Raw genomic sequence first — 25,739 nt, 5'->3', positions numbered from 1 at the left:
ATGGTCTTTTTTTGGGTCTCTTTTCCCTTCCGCCGCCGGAACGACGCTGAAAGCGGCGGTGTGCCGGTGGGACGGGGAGACTTGACTAATTTCTGGTTGCCCGTCCGCGCAGGAGGCGCCTGGAGCGGCGGTGCTCGGGCAGCGGGGGGCTCACGGCGTCACCGGGGGGCTCACGGCGTGCCGTGCGGCAGAGCCGCCCCGGTAGTCTCACGGGCCGCTGGAGTATCTCGTCCGGTCTCCTTACGTAAATTTAAGTGGCTTTTTTGCGGTAACTTCTTTTCTGTGGCGCAGAGGATGATAACATCCCAGAAATAGTAACTTGGTGGTGGTGGTGGTTGTTTATTTTGGCTGTTGAAAAGAGATTTAGGAGGCTAGGGAGCTAGTTTTCCTCAATGAAAAACCGCCTTTTCTGCCGCGTGTTTTCTGAAGTTCTTTACTGGGAAGTGGCTCATAAGTAACTTCAGTCTCTGCTATGAAAGCAGATGATGTTGGGGTTTTTTTGTAAGAAAAAAACCAACAACAACAAAAAACCCAAACAAACCAGTATCTCCATATTATTTGATACACCCACCAGTCAAATGGAATTCACTTTTTTTAAAAAGTGAAATGTGGCGGGGATTATTAAGCAAATTTTACTTTGAACTTTTTTTGTGAATTAAAAATCCTTCGGCAATCGCTTGCAGATTTCCCTCCCCCTGCCGTGATACACAGGAGCTTCTTTATTTTTAGGTTCCTTGTGACCTGTTTGCATTGGGAATTCAGAACTTGTCTACCCTGCTTTTCCCAGAAACATACTGTGGATGACTAGAAAACTATTAGCTTTATAGTAAAGAGGAAGTGAAACCTCATTGGCGGAAGTGATTCATGCTATATTAAATGTTTTCTTAATTAGCACCTGTCTCGGATGCTTGCATTAAAAAAGGGCTGGTGAAATGTGCAGCACTTTGCCCTGCATATAAATGCACTGGAAGTTTCCATTTAAGCTTTGGGTTCCTCCAGTGAAATTTTTGCTAGAATTACAGGAAGTGTTTTTTTATGTTTTAAGCTAAAACAGGGAAGAGATCTTTCTAATCTTTTTTTCAGAGCACAGAGAAGAAAAATGACATGAACCCAAACTCTCTTTTTTTTTTTGTTCTTTTAGATTATGTTTGAGGTAAATAAAAAAGCTATTTCTAAAAGCAGGAATGTCTTCTGTGTCATAAGGCCACTGAAAGACAGAGCAAGAAGCATGGAAAGGGAAACAGGAAAAAGTAAGGACCATAAGCAGGGGTCATGTGAGAATGTGTCTGAACCAATATCAAAGACTGTATCCTGAAGGCCAGCAGTATTAATAGTGGAATTCTATTAACATTGGTTCTGTGTTGACTTAAAAGATAAAATAGATTTCCAAAGTAGCTGTTTCTTAATCATCCTCCTGCTGTGTTGGGACTCGTAACTTTGCAGTGCTTTGAAACTAATGATGAGCAATGCTGCAGGTGTCTCAGTCCAGTATTTTGAAAGTAGATAAATGAGTGCATAGAACATAATTTTTAATGTAATGACAGAACAGGGCTAAATGTTTGCTCGAAATGACTTTCTGATCTCATGGCTAAGATCTTAGTTCAGCAGGGAAGCCACCTCAGAGGCCTTCAGGTTTTCAGAAAGGTATAATTAGACTGCATGATCATTTAGGTCAGTGAGCACAGTATAGAGAAGAATTGCATGGAGAAATAACCTTAATAAGGTAGTCTTGTGGTCACAAGCACCTGAATTATTGTGTCTAGACCAGTGGATGAAGGTGCAGCTGCTATAAAATTCAAACCCGAATTTTGTGACATCCCAAAATGCTAGTTTTTATGGAGTGGGGAAGTCATGAATAAAATTACTGCAAAGAATGGCTGATTTTACAGCACAATACGGTTATGTTAAATGAAGTCTTCTTGAGTATCTGTGCTGAGAAAAAGTATTACATGTTTTCAAAGTAAGTTTTCCTGTGTTAGCAGGTAAAAGTAAATGACTGGGATGCCTAAAATTTGTTATAAACAATAAACATTTATGATAAATATGGCATACTTTTTGCCACAAGATTTCTTTATGTAATTGCTCAGGATAAGGGGTATAAGGCTTTTATGTCCAGTGGCATGTGTGGTAAGTTTGAAAATGTCATCAGCTGAACAATGTTATTCAAATGGTGTTTTCTGGAGCCTGATGCTGAGCAAATGATTATGTATTTGCTTATATATTTAGGTTGTCTCACAGTTACCAACATCTGTTTTATGTACATGTGTTCTAAAGCTTCCAGGTTATTTTTTTGAAAGTATTAGCATTCCAAAGGCTAAGGTTGTAAGAGTCTTTTCACAGTACAGGCCAACTGCTACTATGGGGAATGTAGGAGGTGTTTTGATAGATTTATGTTAGTACGCTTTTTTTTTTTTTAGGGTAATTTGCTAACATATAGGAGAAAAAGGATGTTGGTGTAGCTGCTAATGATGGTTTTCAGGTGTTTTAGGGAAAGACTGAGTATGTGTATGTGCAGGAGTATGAAGATATAGGTACTTTAGTACACATAGTACCAATAATAAGCACAGTATATTTTAGTTAGCACTGTACGTTACAGATTTTTGTAGGTACTAGAACAAAAAAATAAGTCTGTTCATGATACATTTTGGCATGGTAGGATAAGTTCTGTCTAGGTGTCTGTTTTGTCCTTATGTGCGGTGCGTGTTACCGAAGCAGTACTGTTTGAAGTAAGGTTGGCTTAGGCTCTTGTGATCATAGCTGGTTTCCTAAATGGGATGCCAATCTTGTACTCTCATATTTTAGCTATGAAGTAAGGTAGAGTTTTCCTGATGTAAACCTCTCTTGATCAAGATACAAGTTGAGAGAACAGAGCAGAAGACTCAACGAAAACTTTGGGGTGAGCAGGAGCGATGTTACCAGTAATTTTCTGACAGGCATCCTCAAATTGTTTGGCCTGTAACTCTGTCTTAAATAGCTTGAGGATGATTTGCTTCTTCAGGTATGTCAGTGTCTTGTAATGGCTGGTTTCACAGCTAGGTAAGCAGCAAGTATCTTATTTTTTTAATGATAGAGTTTTGAATTTTGATAAATAATTTTGTGGTCTTATGAAGTGGCAATGTACTCTTTGTCTCTCACTGGAAATCTTTCTAGGCATGTAACAATCTAATTCTGGTTCATCAGATTATAAGCCACCTATCATTAAAGCCAGTTGGAAGGCAGCTGGAAGCTGAGAGAGCATGGTAGCAGCTAGAAAAGGTAGTGGTGATTTCAGTAGAAGGTCTTTGGTGGGGTGTTTTTGCTTTGTTTTTATTCAGTCAGTACTGAATCAGCACTATTATACAATGTGCTGTTGGAAGTGCTCTGTTCTGGCTGGAATGTTAAACTGAGAAGTTCACTCCTCTGATGAGCACGCATTTGAAAAGACAGAGGTAATAGCTTGGGTTGTTCTGACCATTGTCTCAGTAAGGGGGGGCAATTTCACTGAAACTGATACCGTTTAGTACTTAACATCCTCAATGTGACGTTTATTACTGCTGTACTCCAACTTGAAGCTTGACACAGATAAAATCTGAAACTATCTGTAGTTAAAATGTTTGAAGAATAAAACTGAGTGTAAGAAGGCTCTTTAGACTTCTGGTTATGTTGTTAATATCTAAAGTGGCAGCTAATGTAGAAAATGTCTTTGTTAATCAGAATCAGGAAGTCATTTAGCTATTAGTGTTTGTGGCCCCTGTCAGGCAATAACAGACTTCTGTGTTTAAAATGAAAACCAAACACTTTCTAATCCAGGTAAAATACATTAGAATTTTAGTATGTTGTGCCACTACTGTCAGTTTTGCTAAAACTTACGGACTACAACTTGATAGAATTTACCTAGGTTTTTTGTTAGGGTTTTTTTTTGTGTTACCAGGTTCTAGCTGCTGGTAGAACCACTTCTTTAAATATAGTATTCTAGCCTGTGGTCACCAATTTTTAATTGTATTTAAGCTAAGAAAATTAGATATTATTACAAAAACTGTCTACTGCTACACTGAGCTTTGGTTTTGCAGGGAGCACGCTTGCTTGTCAGTAAGCTTGGATTTGTTCCATGTTCACTGGAAAACCAAAAAAAGGTTGACAAGTTCTGTAGTTTTTTCACTGTTGCTATTTTCAAATATATTTGAGTTATGCAAGACACTTGTACACAAACCTTTTTCTTCAATTCAGTATTCTGATAGGTTATTTCTACATTCTTTGTTAGACTTCGGAGAATGAGTCTGAAGTTCTGAAGCTCCTTGTGGGTTTTTTGATGAAGGACAGAGAATACTCAGAGTTGAGAAATTATTATTGTCAGTAAAGAATTGGACTGACAACTAATTTGACTTTGGCAAAAAGCTCTGCTGAATTAATGAGGTGGTGGTGGTGTTCACTCTGTGAAACTTCCACATGCTTTGGAATATGCATGTTAATTGCCAGCTCTGAATGCACAGGTGTTTAGGTTACTATGATGGTTTGCTAGTAAAGGTGGGCATTTTGCAGCTCATTGGTCACGTGTATGCCCCTGCCAGTAGTTCTTTTTTCCCCAGAAGTGGCAGAATTTTCTCAGATGAAAACCATCTCTGGGTTGTCTGAATTTGAAGCAATGCTTCTCATGAATGTTGTCTTGCTGATGGTGTTCCAGTACCTCAGTAGTCAGTGTTAACTGTGTACCTGTGGTGAGGATAAGGTATTTTTTGTTTAGTTCCTTATGCTCTGGCCGTGATTAGATTGACTTTTTTTTTTAGTGACTCTCGTGCTTTGGCTTGTTTCCAACCATCATGCTAGCACTTCTGGTTGGCAGGATTGCCTATTGCTGTGCAGTGAACTGGGTTGAGGTACTGATCTGGCTATAAACTGTGTTAGAACAAGTTGCACGAATGTTATTGCTAGCACAGCAGAGGCGGGTGTGAAAAAAGGGAATGAATGATAGCAAGAGAGCTGTTTGGGCACTGCTGCTGTTCAGTGTTTAACCACAGCCAGTCAGGCCTTCTCAGCTGCTTGTTGGAGTTCCTGGCAATTTTGTGCTCTGCTTTCAAAAAGAAAATTTTGAGTCTGTTTATGGATTTCAAAAGTCTGGAAATACTGTGCCAAAGCAGAAACTTTGAGCTTAGAGCACACTTTCTCTGCCTTTTGCTAGGCTTCTTAGGCAGAAGTATCTGAATCAGAAGTTCACGTTCTACGTGATGGAAAAACTGCAAGTTTCAGCTGTTGTGTTGGTACTGCAGTTCTTTTCATATACCATTGATCTTTCCTGTCTTGTCAATGTAAGGTGACACAGTATCTTCAGCTTCTATAGGAATCATGGTTTGGGGAGAAGATCTGTGCCATGGTTTCAACCATTGGTACCTACAAAAAGGTTAACTGAGCTCTGCTTTTTCACCTCTCTTGTCCTTTTTCAAGAAGCATCTCGTTTGTTTAGCTGACCCTAAACTTGGAGGGACAAGCCTTTCCTATGTCAATGAAAGCCTCACAGTTTAAGACAATCTAAGGAAAAAAAATACACATTTTACAGCTCTAAAAAGTCAACTGCTAAATGCTGGGGTTGGTCATTTGTTACAGTAATTCTATTACTGTATTACCTTTGCAGTCGTTTATCAAGTACGTTGTCTGACGTGATTGGAGAATGATAAAACTGCAGTGCCTTTGTTCATAAAGCACGTGCATCATTTCCACACTTGTAAAGAGCAGTGCCAAGTGAATCTTCCTTGATAAGTCAAAAGTTGCTCCTTAATGTCTATACAGATTATTTGCGGTTAAAAGGGTTATTGTCCTTCATGAAAGATATTGTATGAATTCCATCTTCTCAAGAATGAATCTGCCTTGAGATAAGGTCGAAAGCAAAGGACTTGCTTTAAGTATAGAGAACAACTAAGCTGTTACTTTTTTTTTACAGTGTTAAAGCATATTTGTTTAATGATTTTTAAATAACTCTTCCAAGCATGCTGAAAAAATTGGGAGTTGAAATCTATCTCACAATATATTATTAGTGTTGGCTGCGTTCCTTTGATGTTGGCTAATTCCTTTTGAAGAGGAAAACGGTCCATCTGTGCAGAATATAAAACCCAGTGCAAACTCCTGGCTTTAAGAATTAGCACATTTATAATATTAAAATATAATATAATCTGAAACTAGTTTGTGCTTGAACAGCATAACTCTGCGTATAAACAAGCCCTGTTTTTATAATTCCTTGTGGCTTCAAGGAAATATACTTCACTGAAAATAAATCGATGAGAATGATCACTTTACTTTGGCAGTAAAGTGAGTTCAACTCTGCTTATCGTACTTTTAACAATGTATGCACGTTGTATAGTAGGATTGCAAATGGACAGCAAAAAAAATACCCAGTCACCTCCAAGTGTTGTCCTGAGTCCCAGCCTCTGTAGTGTAACAAAACAAACAAAACAAAAAAGCACCCAAACACCTTTGAAGTTCTCATCAGCCTTAAATGTTTCTAGAAATTGAGAATGTTCTAGTGATTGAGAGAGGAATCTGGTAGCTGCTTAATTAGCTGTAGTGTTCTGCTCCAAAATATGGACATATCACTGCAGTGTTAAAACAACTGGTGATGTTTAACTTTTTGGTTAAATGATTAAACATTTTGGGGTTTAAGAAATCTTTCAAGAAAGTTCTGTTTAATTGAGCAGAAATAATGTATTGTTAAAAATCATAGGTAGTGGGATTCCAAATCTGAAGCCAGTGAATACTCACTTTTTTTATTATTTCATAGATGTGAATCTTAACATTTCAAACATGGATGTGCTCCTGGTCCTGTTTATCATTCTTGTTAAACAACATATTTTCTCTAGTCATGAGCTGACAATCATATTTGGCATTCTGATTGAAGTAGCTTAAACTCTTACCCTAGCTATGTTATCAAAGTAATTTCTGTGGATTTCTTAGACTTCCTAGCAGGTTAATATTTCCCCCACTTTTTTGCAGTATGTCTCTTGAATTACTTTAAAACTGGTATCTTTCAGTTTTCCGAAACTAACACGTAATAAAGTTGGTTTTAATAATGGTGTCCTCCTGTCTCAATTTCTGTACCTTATTTTTCAAATAACCGTACATAAAGCTAGTTAAACTCTTGCTGAGTTTCAGGTTTAGTATACTTAGTGTTGATTTGTGAGATACGTTTTTAAAAACTGTGAGGGAGAAATGTTTTCATCTAAGATTGTGTGCTTTAACAGCTGAGATGATAGCCAGTTAGTTTTGGAGCTTGAAGAACAGGTTTCCATGTGAACTTTTAACTTCTAGAGCATAAACATTTTTGCAATGACAAGGTATCAAAGTTGTTTTGTAATAGAGTAATTAATATTTTGCGTTGTTGTGTGCTGTTTTCTTCATCACTCTTTAGGCTCATTCTGTGTACAGTTATTTATATACCTGTCTTAACCACAGTGAGGATCAGCTTGAATAACAGTGGGGTTTTATTTGGCAATGCAAAAGAAAGGTGGAAGTTTCATTTTAAATACAGTTGCCTTGACTGTTTACTTCCACTTCTTCCTTTCCCTTCTGAAGTTGGTTGGTGGTGCAATGGAAGAAGCTGGATCTCGGGAGATGGAAATGAATAACCAGGAGCAGCTGGTGAACAGGAAGTGCAATGAATTGTCTGATGCAGCATTGCAGCATGCGCATTCCAACTGTTATGGCCTGGAAAACATAGGCACATTGGAAGAAGCTGAGTATATCACAAAGAACAGAAGGCACCTAGCGTCCACATGCTGCTCTCAAGAGTCTCGTGAGGAGACTCCTGGGAGAGAAGAAGCCCGTACCGATCCACCTGATGGCCAACAAGATCCAGAGAGTGAAAAACACAAAGAGAAAACTTTGGGTATGTTTTCTTTGGCACTTTGATTTTTAAATGGCTTCAATATCTTCGTAAAATAGCTATGCGTTTGCTCTGTCTTTTGTCTCAAGTTTACTCTGTAGCCAAAACTTGTCATCTTTAACTGGATATTCTGAGAAAATCATAGAATCATTTAGGTTGGAAAAGACCTTGAAGATCATCAGTCCAACCGTTAACCTAGCACTGCCAAGTCCACCACTAAACCATGTCCCTAAGCACCACATCTACACATCTTTTAAATACCTCCAGGGATGGTGACTCAACCACTTCCCTGGGCAGCCTGTTCCAATATCTGACAACCTTCTTAGTAAAGAAATTTTTCCTAATATCCAACCTAAACCGCCCCTGCTGCAACTTGAGGCCATTTCCTCTCGTCCTATCACTAGTTACTTGATAGAAGAGACCAGCACCCACGTCGCTACACCCTCCTTTCAGGTAGTTGGAGAGAGCGATAAGGTCTCCCCTCAGCCTCCTTTTCTCCAGGCTAAACAACCCCAGTTCCCTCAGCTGCTCCTCATAAGACTTGTGCTCCAGGCCCCTCACCAGCTTTGTTGCCCTTCTCTGGACATGCTCCAACACCTCCATGTCTTTCCTGCAGTGAGGGGCCCAAAACTGAACACAGGACTCAAGGTGCGGCCTCACCAGTGCCGAGTACAGGGGAACAATCACCTCCCCGCTCCTGCTGGCCACACTATTTCTGATGCAGGCCAGGATGCCGTTGGCCTTCTTGGCCACCTGGGCACACTGCTGGCTCATCTTCAGCCGGCTGTCAGCCAGCACCCCCAGGTCCTTTTCTGTTGGGCAGCTTTCCAGCCACTTTATTACAGCCTTGTTGAACCTCATACAATTGGCCTCGTCCCATCGATCCAGCCTGTCCAGATCCCTCTGTAGAGCCTTCCTCCCCTCGAGCAGATCAACACTCCCTCCCAACTTGGTGTCATCTGCAAACTTGCTGAGGGTGCACTCGATCCCCTCATCCAGATCATTGATAAAGATATTAAACAGAACTGGCCCCAGTACTGAGCCCTGGGGAACACCACTTGTGACTGGCCGCCAACTGGATTTAACTCCATTCACCACCACTCTTTGGGTCTGGCCAGCCAGCCAGTTTTTTACCCAGCAAAGCGTATGCCCATCCAAGCCGTGAGCAGCCAGTTTCTCCAGGAGAACGCTGTGGGAAATGGTGTCAAAGGCCTGGCTGAAGTCCGGGTAGACAGCACCCACAGCCTTTCCCTCATCCACTAAGTGGGTCGCCTGGTCATAGAAGGAGATCAGGTTGGTCAGGCAGGACCTGCCTTTCATAAACTACCATGCTGGCTGGGCCCGATCACCTGGTTGTCCTGTATGTGCCGCGTGATGGCACTCAAGATGATCTGCTCCATAACCTTCCCCAGCACCTAGGTCAGACTGACAGGCCTGTATTTCCCTGGATCCTCCTTCCGTCCCTTCTTGTAGATGGGCGTCATGTTTGCTAGCCTCCAGTCAACTGGGACCTCCCTGGTTAGCCAGGACTGCTGATAAATGATGGAAAGCGGCTTGGTGTGAGCACTTCTGCCAGCTCCCTCAGTACTCTTGGGTGGATCCTCTTCGGCCCACAGACTTGTGTGTGTCTAAATGTGTGCTTCTGCTTAGGAAAAGGCACTTCTTAATGCATATGTAAGAATCCTTCAGCTGGTAACACTAATAATAATAATAACAACAACAATGTGGTAATTACTAATCAGCTTTTTTAACTTTGCGGTTGTTGGATTAACTTTTAAATTTGGGATTGCGGTGTTCAATGCTACCAAAGCACTGCTGATACTTAAATTCCAAAGGCTTATTAAAAACACTTGTGTGAATATCCTTTATTAGCAAAACTTAACCTTTTAAATTTCACTCTTTCAAATTTTTCTTTTTATCTGTGCTGTTATAAACTATGAAACAGAAATATTTTTGTGGTTTTAAGATTAAAGTGACTTTTGCTATCCAAGTTGTGTAATGGCATATAGGCAAGTCAAATTTATTCTTACTGTGATAACTTCCCATTTGCCATCCATTAGGATTATGTAGCTATCAAATCACAGAACAACTTAACTCACACTAATTTCTTGTGGTTCTATATTTTACTTCTAAAGACAGGCTGCTTTTCTGGTACTTTTTTTTCTCAATATGGTTGTCTTTCATCCAATTCATAGGAAAAGAAGTGTTATTATTAATGCAAGCCTTGAACACACTTTCTACTCCAGAGGAAAAGCTGGCTGCTTTGTGCAAGAAGTATGCTGATCTGGTATGTAATTTGTAAAGATAGCAGGAGTTATTCATGTGTTAATATTAACTGTGGAATGCAAGAACTTCTAATACAGGACAGTTAACGATTTTGAATCTTTCACGGTGTTGGTAGGAAGAAAAAAAAATGCTCAGGCTTATTATGAGAATTGTTTCAGCCAAACTTGCATGTAGTCATTTCACTTCTACATGACTGCCTAAATCCAAAGAAAAATTAGGTTATGATAACTTTTTGATAACTTGGTGTTGAAGCATAACATTAACAGAAAAGCTAAGAGTTTCTTTTGGGAGTAACTATTTTCTTAGGTTTTGTCTGTTAATAAAGCTTTTGTGCTAGCATTTTATAATTTATACCCTATAGGATAAAGGGAAAGAACATACTGTGATATTGAGATCTGGGGAAAAAAAGTTCAGCTTTACTGAACTCTTTAGTGATTTTTGGGGGGTAGGGGAAGTTGGAAAGGTCTAGGTTTAATTTTGCTTTGTGCTTTCTGATCGTGGAAAGGAATGGATAGAAAAGTATACATTTCTTCAGTAACAAACCAAAAAGGCAAAATTTTAGCAGTAATTGATCACGAAGTGTGTTCCCACCCCAAGTCGGAGAAATGGTAATTTTTTTCCTTAAATTAAGTGATCGCAAAATTGTGGCGGGGGGAAAGGCTCGTAAGTTCACTTTTTAGAATGTGCCTGGGGACAAAAATGTTTGACATGTTCATCTTGAGACGGGGACAGGCAAGAATGGAAAGACTGGAAATACTGTGTGTATATGTTTTCCCACCGTATTTGTATCTATGAAATGAATGCAAAACTAGAGATAACTGAATAGCTTGACAAAAGCCTAAGATTTATCCATCTGTAGATTTCAAGCCTATTATAAATGTGAATGTTTCTGAAAATGACATAATGGCTGCATGTGGCATAACTCTTCTGAAATAAATGTATTTTTCCTTTGAGAATAACGATGTCGCCAGAGCTTTGAGGATGAACTAGCAGGTAGTCTTTTTACTCACAGAGGCAATACTAATTACTTAAAAATAGACTTAGATTAGTGCTGTTTAAGAAATCCTGAGTCCTCCTTGGAGGTCTGTTATGTTTTTGCTTTGTTTTCCTTGCTCTCTCTCACATGCACACTCTTGTTCACATGAGGGAATTTCCTTCAAAATCAGCAGCTTCTCTAAGAAGTCACTTTCATTTAAATGAGAAACAATAATACTTCCATAGTGCAACTCAAGGATGGGGAGCCCACCTAAAAATGAGCTTTGATACTGTGAGAGAAAAATGCAGTAAATTAGTTCTTATGAGCAATTGCTTGCGCATGTGATGCCTTTTCTATTTGAGCAAACAGCTCCCATGTCAAATCACAGTGGTGATGATGATGGCCTGCACGAGGAGCTAGGTTGGCATGAATTCCTTGCTTCTGCAGAAAGAAAACAGTCTGCACCATCTTCACTTTGAGTTTTCTTGTTGAAGGAAAGATCTCAAAACAGTTAGGGAACAGCTAGACCAAATGAATTGTAATTTCCTTCAAGAAGCTTGGCAGTCAGCAGAGACATGTTCGTGTTAGTTTTTTTTCCCATCCCAGGAGGGGATCCATAGTCAGAGTAAGTGTTCACAGTCCATAGACAGTCACCATCCTAGAAAACTAGGTTTTTTCCCCATGATGCTCAGAACTGCTGGGAAGTTGGGTGGGAGCTTGTCCAGGTGTAACAGTAGCTCCATTTTAGCTGAATGAGTCTTAGAGGTACTCTGTTCCCCTTAAAAAGTTTAGGTTGGATCTGGTTGTGTTCCCTTTAAGATGCACTCTTTTCTTCATGATAGTGGTGTTGAACCACTGGCATAGGTGTCGGCTTTAATGCCAGCAGAGGTTTGAACTGTTTATGACAGTGCACCTACAATGCTTTTTTTCTTTTTTTAAAGATTCATCATCTTTAAAGCTCACTGTCAGGTTTTTCAGTGGTGTCTCATGAAAAGGACTGTACAATAAAGGTAGGAATGCCTCTCTCCTGGCAAAAGATCTTCCACAATTTTTTTTTTTTCCTAATTTGGAATCTATCAGGAGATCAGTTTGTGATACAGGAAGGTTTGCATCCTTGGTGATACGTCTCACACTGACATACTTTTACAGGCCTGAAGTTTCATAGGTATGCAAACAGCACAGCCACTTGAAGTGGTTTTTCTGGCCACCCAAGAAAAGGGCTTTTTATGTTTGGATATCAAAATATTCCCTTGACGTTCCTTTTCTTTAAACTAGATTAAATATGCATTTAATTTACTGTTGTCATGGAGGTCCTTAACTTTATTCCTTCTTCTGTGCTTCAGCATTATTTTGAGCTCTTTCAGAAAACCAGCATTGTGTTATTCTTCTGTCATGGTGATGTTCCTCATTGCCAGCCTTCTTTTCCTGTAGTGTCCCGAGGCTGAGGCACTATCTAATAAGGAGCAGTGTTACACTTAACATTGTTACCTTCTTTACAGTAGAACAGACTCTAAATAATATGGTTTCTCGGGGAGCCCAAAAATCATGTATAATGGAACTCACTCTCAACTAGATATTAATGCAAGAAACTTCTATTCACTGGATATTCATAGAATAGATTTTGAAGTCAGCACTATATACAAAGTTTAACGCTGTCATCTACCATCTAAACAGCCTAAAGGAAATAGAAAAAAAAATTTTGCTTCAAATGGTTGAGACTACAGATCCCTGAAGTCATCAAAGTATGGGCTGTGCAGCTTTAATAGTATTTGGCTTGATTTGTCAGGGCTGCTAGTTGTTTGTATCTGTTCCTTTCTGAAATAACTTAGCATTTTACAAACTTGTATCAATTACTGCTTCCTTTGGTAGGAGCTCCTGCTGACAAGAACGAACTCTGTGCACAGTTCTGTGGGTTTTTCTTTTTGATAGTAAAAACAAGACCTGTTGGATATACAGCTGTGTGTACTTTACAGATAAGGGAGTGGGAAAAGTTGTGACTTGTTGAAAAAACAGTCTCAGTTGGCTTTTAATTGTATCTGCCACATCCTCCTTTCTCAGGGCTAGTCCTACCCCTGTAACTGAATGCAAGCTGATAGCCCATGGTCAGTGGGTCCATGGTCCCTGTTCCTCAAAGGCGAATGTTTAAGTTGAAATTTATCTACTTTCATCTTCTGTCCTTACACATTTCAAATTCTGTGGGATGATGGGAGTTTCTCTTTAAGATCAACTTGGGGGTCTCAATGAAATTATTTGACTTCCTTGCTTTCATCTGAAATGTTTAAAAGCTCAGTCTGCTCATCTAGATGCATAAAGATAGTTTCAGCTATGTTTATTTAATAAATATACTCTCTAATGTTAGTTGGAGGAGAGCCGCAATGTTCAAAAGCAGATGAAGATACTGCAGAAGAAGCAAGCACAAGTTGTGAAGGAGAAAGTCCACTTGCAGAGTGAGCATAGCAAGGCCATTTTGGCACGTAGCAAACTGGAATCTCTCTGTCGGGAGCTTCAGCGTCATAACAAGACTTTGAAGGTTAGTTTATTTACATAAATTACAGTGCCAGTGGTGGTGGTGGAAATCTTACTGATTACTGCTTTTTACTTACCACTTTGCCCATTACCTGTACCTGCAGAAGATGAGTGGCATGTGGCATAAGTGTACTTGATTTTAAGGTAAAGAGTATGGGGATAGTTCAATTCACTAATTTTTTTTTTTTTCCTCAAACTGGTTCATATTACTTGCAGTATGTGATCTTGTCATACTTGTTTCTGGGAGCAGTGCTGATGACTGCTGGAAAAAATAGCACAAGTGAAATAACAGCAGCATGAAATGGCAGGGTATCAAAAAAGGCTTAATTCTGTCAGAATATAATGGATGGGAGTGAAATGGAAGAGAGTCAAGAGATTCTTATCTGTGATCACTGTAGGAAATTTCATTACAGTATCAATGTTTTTTTTAACATCTGGGCGATTCTTACATTTCCAATATTATTCATGTAGCATAATACCAGGATCTGAGTAATATTGGTAATGGTAAGGACAAGATTCTCTAAAAGTTTTTGGAATTTCTAGATTCTTGATTCTGTTTACCTTACATGGGTAGTCAGCATAGCATATTGTGATTCTAGCTTATTTTAACTCTAGCACTGTAGAACTTGAAACTATACAGAATTGAATTCTTACCATTGTTTCTGACTCAAAAATATGGAAAAGGTGCGTGGTTTGGCTTGAACATGTTAATATTCTCTCATAAAAGGAAGAAAACATGCAGCAAGCACGTGAAGAAGAAGAAAGACGGAAAGAAGCAACTGCACACTTCCAGATTACACTGAATGAAATTCAGGCTCAACTGGAACAGCATGATATACATAATGCCAAGCTCCGTCAGGAAAATATTGAACTGGGGGAAAAACTGAAGAAACTCATTGAGCAGTATGCATTGCGAGAAGAGGTGCTTACATTATGCTTCTAATGGGATTCTGTTAGTTCCTTGACTGTAACGATCAGATAATTACTTAAAGGGGAGAAAAAGCCTTAATACTTTACAGCCATCGTGTAGATGTATTATAAATTATTCTTTTTACTTCACTACTGTGAAAAATTAAGTAGCTGTTTGGCCCACTATCTGCCTTTCCTGTCTGGTTTTGCATAGCTAAATTCAAGATGCATTGAAAAAAATCTTTCATAGTGAAAGTGGTGGAATAGGAATAAGTTGTCCAGAGGTTGTGGAATCTCTGTCTTGAGAGGTATTCAGAACTCAACCGGGCAAGGTGTGAGCAACCTGATCAGACTTTGAAGTTGACCCTGTTCTGAGTGGACTAAATGGCTTCCAAAGGTTGTTTCCAACATAAATATGTATTAATATTTGAAGTTCTTCTAAATTATAATTTCACATTGTAATGGGAGGAGGATATAAGAATTATCTTCTATCTTACTTATTTTGGTTCACTAAGGTTTGGGGGGGGGGGAGCTCCTTTGTATATGTAGCTGCTCTTGTTGGCATAGAATCAAAGTAAGCTGTCACACTTTAAGAATATATTTGGACTAGTGTCATAAAAATGACTATTACAGGGCTAACTGAGCTAGCTTTAATTGGCACCAGTGTGTGAGCTAGCCAACCTAAGCTACAGTAGTGGAAAATAGCCAATTCTCCTTGTCAAAGAGGGAACTAAGTTTCAAGGAGTTCTACAGCTAAGATTAGTTTGCTAGTTCTTAGTTGGCACAAGGGATTTGGAATATAATTTCTCAACTGGTTGGGTTGGGGGGTGTTGGTATGGGGTTCTGGGGTTTGGGGTTTTTTTGTTGTTAATCTGGATCGATTTGAAAGCTCTGTGTAGACTAGTTCCCCACGTTTTGCGATGATGGAATATTTGTATCTACCATGAGATAATTTGAGGAAGAGAAAAGGTAGGAGGCTGCCTTGTGCTACTTTACAGATGGATGCAAGACTGCAAAATTCAATGATCTGTGGAATTTCATTAGCTAAATAAACTATTGATGCAAACTTTGCTCGTTTTGAGCTTTTTTAATTATGAGGACTAGAGCTTTCAGAAGTAACAAAGTACAATAGGGATTAGAGGTAGATACACCAACTTTAGAAGAAAGGATGTAGACTACTTGTTACAGGATTTTTAAAATGGTGTGAAGTGACTGACAGTATTGTGCCAATTTAATAAAATACGCATCTGACTTCTGTGAAAGACAAAAAAAGTGTAGTTATAATGTATGGAGATAAAGGGAGAAAAAAAGGTGTGTAAAACAGTCTTTTGCTGCTTTTTTCTTTTGCACGAAACTTCTAAATTATATGGATCTCCTCATACATATACAGTTAAACTCCACTGGTCAGTTAAGGTTACATTTGACTAATAAGGTTTTCTTTCTTTTAGCATATTGATAAAGTGTTCAAACATAAAGAACTGCAGCAGCAGCTTGTGGATGCCAAACTTCAGCAAACTACCCAACTTATTAAAGAAGCAGAGGAAAAACATCAACGAGAAAGGGAGTTTGTAAGTGAATTCTATATATGTTAAGGGAAATAACAAAACCCACCAAATCAGATTTTTCATGATTTAAAGCAACTACAGGAAATTGAGGGGACTGTCTTTTGAAAGTTAGACTAGATTTCAACAGCAAGACTGAGATGTAAGTTTTGTGTTGTATGATGCCTACAATGTTAATGTCAATATTTACAAGCAAGTAATGTTACTGTTTCCATTTGCTCAGCAAATGTGCTGGATATCATTTAGATTTTTCTTAGACTGGGAAATATCTTGAGCTGAAACACCAAAGGTACTTTCTTGCAGTCAAGAGTTGTAACTTCTGGTTTTATGCTCTAAGAAATACCAAATGCAGAATAAGGCATGCTTTTCTGAACTATCTGTCTCCAAAACTATGCCTGATGTTTTATTTGTATGTTAATAATCAGCAATTTACTTGCAGTCTTCCAAGAAGTTTGCTTCCAATTAAAAAATAATGCTTAGGTGAAGACTTTTTTTTAATGCCCCTTATGTATCTGTAACTTCTAGGCAAAAACCTTGCTTTTCCTCCATAATCTTAAAATGGTCCTTCAGTGTTGGATTGTCCTGTATTTTTAAAACATAATTTTGGAATCATAAGCTGATGAAAGTCTCTCCAAAGATGAACCTACAAAATGGTGTCAAGTTGAAGCAAAATTGGTTTGAACTTGTCTGTGGAGGCGATATTAATGACTGGAGAAATGGAGGTGGAAAATAAATGAGGTTACAAAACAGTTACAAATTATATACAGTTCGTTAATGAACTACTCATATAAATTTAGTGGTTCAAACTTGCTACAGAAATAGAAACATTGACTCATGCTACCAATTAGAAAAAAGTTTCAATAAAAATTTCTGCATGCCAGCACATGCTTTAAATCATATATATGAAAGTATAGTATAGTAAAAAAAAAAAAAAGCCCATGTGAGAAGACATGGTTAAATGGCCCTTAAGTGATGTCAGTGTTCATTTTTCATCATAGATCAAGTGAAGCCATTTTTAGGAGTACTTTCTTCGTTATGTAGCTTTTTTGCATTGTTTTTTAGCTGCTTAAAGAAGCTACTGAGTCCAGACACAAATGTGAACAGATGAAGCAACAGGAAGCTCAGCTGAAGCAGCAGGTATCTTTTTTTTAATGGAGTGGTCTTCAATAACATGTTTTCCAAAAAGAAAATGTCAAAAGATTTGTGATTGTAGAGGACATAACACAACATATGAAAAAAACTATATGTATCATTCATCAGTTGCAGTGTATTACTTATGAAAAGTATTTGGTATTTTTTTAAATTAAGTCCTAAATTTAATTTCCAGTAGGTAACTCTTCAGTAGTGAAGTGTGAAGTATAAATTGTAAAGACTTGACATTTTGTACTTGCTGTTTAATACAGCTGTTAGAGTACTGTTACTGGAAAGTGCTAAACATTGAATTGCTAGAGATAGTATCCTTTTAAATTAATAATGTTAATATTACAAAGACTAGAGTATATGAAAGCTTAAGAATCTATTCATTGTGACAGCTACTTTACCATTCCTTGGCTTCTCTGAAACTGTTCTTGTCTTTTTCAAAGGTATTTTTATCCTTTTTTGTAGCTGTACAGCACCAGAGAGGCCCTTATGACTATAAAGAGTTGGGTGGGGATTTTTACCCATGCAGATTTTAGAATTTGTTCCTTAGTGTTTCCATCTTGGCCTTTTGTGGAGGATTGGGAGCAAGCAATGTCACATTTATCGCTGTAGTTTTTCAGAGTTAGTAACCTGAGTGTCTCTGTCCACAAAACCCTGCTATCTTCAAATTGTTTTCTTGCTGTAAATGCTACAGCAAAGGTCCTCTCTGAGAGTAGAGAAATGGTCTCCGGTTTTTGCACTGTGGTTCTGGATCACCTGCAGTCATTGGCCACATGTGAACTCAGCACATAAGGCAAAGGGAAATGGTAGGTTCAGCTTAACATCAGAGCATCTGAGAAATGGTAGCTGTTCCTTTTGTATACCCCTTAGTTTTGTGAAGGTTTTTATTAAGTCTCCTTGCAAGCTCTGTTTCATGCCCTTTTTTCACACTTACTGTACCTAAGACTTTTCCAGGCCTTCCAACAGTTATATTTAAAGTATGTGTGTAGTTAAATGTAATCATACACACACATCTTCGTTGGACTTGAACTCATTAATATCCAAATTCTCCCGAACAGTTTTTTGCCATGCTTAGTCTTTTATGATTTTTTTTCAAGTTGGTTACCCTTTATTTAAAATCCCACTGCCTTTTTGTTATGCTTTTTAATAGTAACAATGTGTATAGTTAGTGGTTCCCTGGGGCTGATAGATTTTTTTTTTTATTATTATTATTTTTGTAGAATGAGCTAGAAAGTTCAGTCACAATAATGGCAAAAAGTCATGATGTACCGTTGACAAGCTAGGCTAATTCCTGTTATGAAAGTTCCACTACTATTAGAGCAAAATACAGTGTTTCTGTACTCTGAATTATATTGTCCTGCCAACCCCAAATGTAAGAATTGAGAGAACTGATTACTCCTCAGTTGGAGTAAGAAGTTACTAGTAAATGGTCATGTATTCTTAGAACATCAAATCACACACTGATAGTGTAAGTTGTTTTAATAAGAACCATAACCTAATTTTTTTTTAACTGTGTTAATTAACATATTTTGCAGTTCCTTCTTGATGATTGACCTTGTGGTACAGGGCAAGAAAATTTTCTGTCATCAAATGTTAATGCTCTTCACTTGTTAAAATGTAATGCTTTTCACTATTAAATGAATTCCTTGTCAATATTCGCTTTCCATGATTTTTGCTTGCTGGGCAGATTTCATAGGTTGTGAATGCATATTTTGATTTCTGGAATCAATCATGTTTATTTTGTCCCAGCCTTGGTTGTTAGCTTTGGCTGGTGAAGGTGGAAAGGTAGGTCTTTTCTAAGTTTTATTTCATTAACTGTGTGCTGGATTTCCTGTCTATGTGTATGTCCACAGATTTTTTTTTTTTCTTCAGTGGGGAAGCAAAAATGAGATAGTGATGAACTGTGGTGTCTTTCAACATTTTATAGACATAATATCCTTTTTACTTCAGAATATATTGCTGTTCTGTAAACATAGAACTGTCTCATATAATTTGACTAGCATGTTTTCAGACAAGTTCTGCATGCTTCTCAAATGGAAAACGTAGGATAGTATAAAAAAAAACATAAAAAGAAGTTAATCTTCTACTATTTTGAGTTTTAATTTTGCCTTGTACCTTAGTATTTTTTGTATGTGTATGCAGTAGTTCAGGTTAATGTTCATGCCTCTTTTCCAACAGCTTTCTCTTTACATGGATAAGTTTGAAGAATTCCAGACCACCATGGCAAAAAGTAATGAACTCTTTACAACCTTCAGGCAAGAAATGGAGAAGGTACTTACAGGATTACTTAGTTTCATAAAAAGTAATATAAAAATGCATTTTAGATTTTATAACAGTGTTTGCCTTCTGAAAATATATGGAGTATTTTGACATTTAATTTGGATCATAAGATAGGGCATAAGAATTCGTCATGTTATGGAAGAGAGATGTAATTTTTTTCTGGTTTTTGACATCCTTGCATAATATCTAAATCTCAATTTCAGTGTTTTATCAAAGGCATACAATACTTCTCGGTCTTTTTGGCTGTGCTTATGTTTCAAAACTTCTTTTCCTGGAGTTTTTTACTAGTTGTACTTGAAGGTTGCTAGTCTGTTTCTTTTAAGAATCAATCTTGTTTGAATGCAGAATCTGTATTTGTGGGGTTGATTTTGTGCAGAAAGACTTTTCTGTAAAATAACTTGTTCAAACCGGACTTGGAAGGTAACACTAAGAAGTCAAATTACTCATATAAGCCTATCTACATTGCAACACAAGCCACAGAATTAAGTTTTTTATTTATCTTTTGTAGATGACAAAGAAGATTAAGAAACTGGAAAAGGAAACCATAGTGTGGCGTACAAAATGGGAAAACAACAACAAGGCTCTTCTGCAAATGGCTGAAGAGGTAATTACCTTTTAAGCAGCAGTATGGCTAAACTAAAGTCTGTGTCCTAGAGAACTTCATACAGTTCTTCAGTTTTAGAGAATTGGGAATAATACACAGTAGCCTCTTCTTGGATTGTCTGCCTTATGTTTTCTGTTGTGTAAATGGTACTGTTCTCCTCAGACATGGAAAATAAAAGGCTGCTATATAAATCTAAACTCACAACACACACAAAAAAAATTCAGCCTCTTCTTTCCTTGCTTACTGTTTAATTGGTGGGATAATGTGTATGAAATCATACAAGCTGAATGAATTAACTGTATTTTAAGATGCTGAGCAAAGTTCAATCAGTGCTGCAGTAGCAATCTATTTTAAATATACAAGATTGACATGAAGGAAATAACCCATGTGTAAGGGATCAATTACTTTCCTGGATTGCTGCTACTTTTGAGGTCATGAGGTGCCATTACTTAATTACAGTCCAGCAAGAGAGGAGCTAAAACAGCTTTCACACAGGCCATAGCATACAGTTCTGCAGTTCTGCCTACACGAAGGTCTAGTTCAAATATATTAAGTATGACTTTGCTAAACCATGCTAGGTCATACAGGTTCTGCTATAGCACTGCTTATCTTTCTCTGTTCTTTTAATGAGCTGGTTAGGAGAGCCATGAGTATGGTATGTTCTGACCTGGACTCTGCTGCTGGATTGTAGATTTCCTACTTGTATGCCCTTCTGTTCCCTATAGTTGCCATTATTTGGGTTGTAATTGACTGCTTTATGGGACTTCATATCAGCATCCTCACTGATACTCAGCCCTCACTTAAAATTAGCATTATATAGTTATATAGTTCTCATTGCCTGTTTCTACAGGTGTCGCCACTCCAGCTTAGACAAACCATCTGAAGTGTAGTGGTCAAGTATTCCGAGGAAATTTGCTCTAGTGCAGCTAGAATTTGACCTACTGGGTTAATTAAGACTTAATATTCAGGATTAAGTGATGGTGATTCTTTTCATTAATTTAAGAAAAAAAAATAAGTTGGATCACAGAGCTTTTATTTTCTTTTGTTCTTCAGAAAACAGTAAGAGATAAAGAATACAAGGGCTTTCAAATAAAACTGGAGCGTTTGGAGAAGCTATGCAGGGCCCTTCAGACAGAAAGGAATGAGCTGAATGAGAAGGTGGAAGTCCTTAAGGAGCAGGTTTCTCTCAGAGAAGCAGATGTGGATCTAGCTGTGCAGGTGTTGCAGTCCTGCACGCTCAATTCCCACGAAGAGCTGGGAACTCCCACTGACATGGAACCAGGAATTCAACCCGATGTGGAATCACGTATGGCAAATAGCTCTGAAAAGACTGTCTCAACAAGTCCTGTTCCTGGCACTGAAACTGTAGACTAAAATGAAGTGTAAACACTGTATTGAGAGATATATTTTGTGTATAACTTTCTCTGTTGGTGGTAACTATTTGGTTTTGTGGTGAAAATTTTCTTACTTTTTCTACCATATCTGTATTTTCTTAGAACTACTGGACTTATGTGGTACAGGAAGCTGCATAGCAGCTTTAAATAGCTTAAACTATAAATTTTCCACAACTGTGTTGCACATCTGCCTCATTTTTTAAAAGAAAATATTTTTCCATAAAAGGATGCATGTGCGTTTCCTTCCCACAACACAAATCACTGTCATGGAAGACCGTGTACGGATATAACATCATTCTGGGGAAAACAGTGACAGCAGGTCACTTTTTGGTTTAAAGAACAGCATTCTGGTTTTGTTCATTGATTTGCCATTCAGTATACTAAAGATTACCAATTTTTCCAGTAAATTTATCTATATAAGGATGTCTAATGGCCAGTAAAAAATGTCAGCTTTCCCCTCTAGTATGTTTCCATATATATGAAAGAAAAAGTAAAGGTCCAGAATATAGTAAAAGATGTTTAAAGGGTTTTATGTACTTTGTGGTATGAAAAAACAGCTTTGAAATACATTAATTTGCAGCTGGTGAAACAGGGTGTACAACTTTTTGCAGACTTCTCAGGGTTGTGTTGTAAAGGTTAGTTTGGCTTATTTGCCCTACCTGTGAACATGTTAAATATAAATGTGTGAGAAAATGTACAGCAATGTTACAGAGTGGAATTTTGCAGTTGTGTAGCCTATTGCACAGGTGTTGGTCGTGTTCTTCCCTCTTTGCTGCACTGTGTCCATCACATGGTTATCCTGACTAGAGAAATTCATTACTGTCTAGACAAATCTCTGGATTATCTGAAGGGCTGGAAAATAGACATTTACTGCCAGAGTTCTGGAAGACATGAGTCTGTGGCATATAGGCTTTCTCTAATAGCCTTGTATGCAATGTATTTAAGCGTTAGTTAAGCGTATACTGGTTGTAATTGAACATGTAGATTCAAATACTTTTCCTGAAGTACAACATGGAATTTCTTGCTCAACCTCAAAGCTGTACCAGTTGGCAGAGTGCCTTCCCAGTTAGGTTATCTGGTAAAGACGGTACTTCAAATTCTTATGCTACCATACCACAAGCAAAGTTCCCTTGTTAACCTTAAACTGTATAGTCTTTTCTTAGAAAATTTGATACCCACATTTTTACTTCTTTTCCTGAAAGAAACTAGGACCAACATTTATTTTTTGGCAAGGCAATGTGTGAAATAACTACAAGCTACCCTTAACTTGAGTTCCCATGTATTTACTTTCTAGTTTTGGTTGCTGTCATTTTAAGAAATACGAGTGTGTGTAGCCTTTTCTGGTACTTAAAGTTCTTTGCACTTACTTGGGAGGGGATTTCTGAATCAAGCACATCTCTCAGTGAGCTTCCCACCCTCATTGCCCTTGACAGTTTAGTGGCTAAATTACTTGAATGTTCAGGCTGCACTGAGCTCCTGATCCTTTTCCTGTAGTAATGGACATTGAAATAATGTAGCTGTCTCTGAAAGAGAGTAAGGTTATGTAAGGTGTAACAAATGTGTTTTAGCTCATACCACTGAGAGGAACTGCAAAACTGACATTTCTTAAATGGCGGAGCAAATGGGAAGCTGGCCATCTTTCTCCTAGATTTGTGCAGTTTTTGTGTTTGTGGTCCAAGCACAATGCAGGAATGAAAAGAAGGTAGCAATGAGCAGTCAGTCAAGGTAGACTCAGAGCTTTGAAATATTAATCATGCTAAGCATATGGCATAAAAAATACTGGAAAGAAGTATTTCAGACTTGCTTTTCAAATGACTTGCTTTATAGAATCAAACTGTTCAAAAAAATAGTTGTTGTGAGAACTGGTTTTCAGCTAACACTAAGCATGAAGTAATTTTCCTGAGGGAAAGTGAAAAAATTTGTATCTGATGCATCATACCCTTGGCAAGGTAGGACATGCAGTTTTCTATTTTTACAATTTATTATTTGGACATTTGTATCTTTAACAATTCTTTCTATAGTGCTTGTTCTATATGGAGGCAAGAGTGAATTTTTGGACCCTGCTGCAAGAATATTTTAAAGGGCTTTTGGAGACATGATTAGATGTATAGAACAGCAATACAAATATATTTGTTACTGACTTAATATGTAAATGAAGCAGAACGCCCCGAGTGACAGGCTTTTAAAATGGGGATATCTTTTCTCTTTCCTACCCTTAACATACCCATATCATATCAACTTATCTGGCCAAGGTGAGCTATATTTTGCTTCCTGAAACCAGTCAATACAGTTTCATGCATTGCTTAGAGTGTTGTTTAAAAAACAAACAAACAAAAAAAACTACCAAAACCCCCCCGAATTCATGTAAGGGATAAGCTCAGCACTCTATAACTGATCTGCCATACAGCAGGCTATTGCACTGCCAGTCTGCAGCCAAATTGGCTTCAGAAGGGTTTTTAAGTAAACTTGTATTAATGCCTTTCTCCCACTACCATAAACTGTTTAACCTGGGCTGTAAACTGATGTAGCCTGAAATAAGTATGTCTAATTGTCAAAACTCTGGGGCCTGATTGACAGTTTTCACCATGATTAAGCTGCAAAAAGCTAAATTATGTGATGCAAGACCCAAATATGTGTATACATACACAAGTAAGTTAGGGCTGTATCTCTAATGTTTTGTCCTTCCTTTCATTACACCTGGTTATGTTACAGTTCCAATTCTCAGGTGTTGCAGAAAATCTACCTCTTTGGACTGTAGATGGAAATAACTGTGAAAAAAGTGATGCAGAAATCTAGTTTGTGCTAAACACACTGCTTTATTTTTACAACCCATGTCTGCTTTCATGAGGAAAAACGATAAATGAACAGGCAGTCTTTGTTTTGCTTTTCAAAAACATTTTGTAGAGATTTTTCACTAATGTGAATCTGAAATTTTATCTACTCGATTCTGTATAGATTAAGTAAATAAGTATGCTTAATATATTGGACTCTGAGTTTTTCTTTAACATCATATTCATGTCTTCTAACTGGATCTACTGAACTCACTGTATTTGAAAAATCAAGAATGAAAATTAAAAGTTGTGAAATTTGAGTTCAAGTGTATTGTTCAAGTGAAACGCCCTAAGAAGGGTGCGTTTTCAGGGTCATGTCGATGACTTGCGTGTGGCTGGTGGTAGCTGGTACCAGCCGTGCAGGCAGAGTACGGTAAGTGAAGTGCTGCTCTACCTGCTGCCCTTGCCCAGCTGGCCTTGGCTGGGGAGCACCGTGAGGCGGAGGGGTCAGACCACGGAGGGCAGGAGCTCCAGCTGAACCTGTGGCTGCCCGCTTTGAATTCTCCTTGTGCCTTCTGCCTCCAAAAGGTTATCTACCATAGTTCAGTTGGATGCAGTGTGAAAAATACGGGGGTTTACGTTAAAAATCAGGTTGTCTAGTAACTTCATCCAGTGCTCGCTGTTCTGTCATATGTTGTGCAGTCATTTGTTACTAATGTACAGTTCCCTCCCGGTTTCCCAATAACGCTAAGTGTTCTGTTTGCCTTCTCTGGCATATTCCCTAATGTTTGGCAACTTTCCTAAACTTAGGAGAACTGGTTTTGAGTTCAGTTTTCCTTTACGTCTGCTTTTTTCTAGGTAGCACATAGAGTTGTTCTACAACAACATACTATGATGTGCTCTGTGACATTCTGAAGATAGTATTAATTTTTTAATTTAAATAAAATTGTTCACTTGTTTGAGGATACCCATTTTATAAAAGCTGAGCAACGGAGGTCCCACCCCGGAGGCTTCTCTATAGCTGTGCCAAGTGTTCTGGAAATCCAGGTACATTGCCTGGTCTCGGTTGCTGTCCTTGCTGTACTTGTTTGCTCCTTCAAAGTGATCCCTCACATCTGAGACTTGTCTCCACCAAAGGCGCTGCCTCTGCCCCTGTATAAGCATCTCTACTATTTCTATCCTTTCTTATGGTACATACTGATACAGAAGTCAAATCTACTGTTAGTAGTTCCATGGATCTCTCTAGTCTTCCTAAATTCCTTATAAAAACTGGTCAGATTTGCAAGCTTTTGCTAGAGATAAATTTGGTTATACATCAGAGTTAATAGCTGGGGAATTTTTGCCTGTTTGGGTTTTTTTTTTTTTATTAGGTGCTAAGTCTCTTCTGTTAACGTATGTGCACATGCACACAGGTACATACACAGCTGAGCCATACTTAACTTTTC

The 25,739-nt window shown here is 38.1% G+C and overlaps 1 protein-coding gene across 1 annotated transcript; it reads left to right on the top strand.

Annotated features, from left to right (window-relative positions):
* The first annotated feature begins 7,538 nt into the window (after positions 1–7,538).
* Positions 7,539–24,503, top strand: TXLNG (taxilin gamma). The gene is made up of 9 exons (XM_010581516.1): positions 7,539–7,849; positions 10,042–10,133; positions 13,468–13,638; positions 14,362–14,556; positions 15,992–16,111; positions 17,168–17,242; positions 19,424–19,516; positions 20,034–20,129; positions 21,183–24,503. Exons 1-9 carry the CDS (start codon positions 7,552–7,554, stop codon positions 21,501–21,503), a joined length of 1,461 nt encoding a protein of 486 aa, XP_010579818.1. The 5' UTR covers positions 7,539–7,551; the 3' UTR covers positions 21,504–24,503.
* Positions 24,504–25,739: the final 1,236 nt, after the last annotated feature.

Source organism: Haliaeetus leucocephalus, unplaced genomic scaffold, assembly GCF_000737465.1.
Source record: "Haliaeetus leucocephalus isolate CR32 unplaced genomic scaffold, Haliaeetus_leucocephalus-4.0 Scaffold795, whole genome shotgun sequence".
In the NCBI taxonomy this organism is placed as follows: domain Eukaryota; kingdom Metazoa; phylum Chordata; class Aves; order Accipitriformes; family Accipitridae; genus Haliaeetus; species Haliaeetus leucocephalus.
The sequence above is the reverse complement of the archived record's forward strand: the minus strand, read 5'-3'. Positions and strand labels throughout refer to the sequence as shown.

Coding starts and splice junctions, on each gene's coding strand:
- TXLNG (XM_010581516.1), top strand. CDS start 7,552: ATGGAAGAAGCTGGATCTCGGGAGATGGAAATGAATAACCAGGAGCAG. Junction 7,850..10,041: donor ACACAAAGAGAAAACTTTGG/GTATGTTTTCTT, acceptor TCCAATTCATAG/GAAAAGAAGTGTTATTATTA. Junction 14,557..15,991: donor AGTATGCATTGCGAGAAGAG/GTGCTTACATTA, acceptor TCTTTCTTTTAG/CATATTGATAAAGTGTTCAA.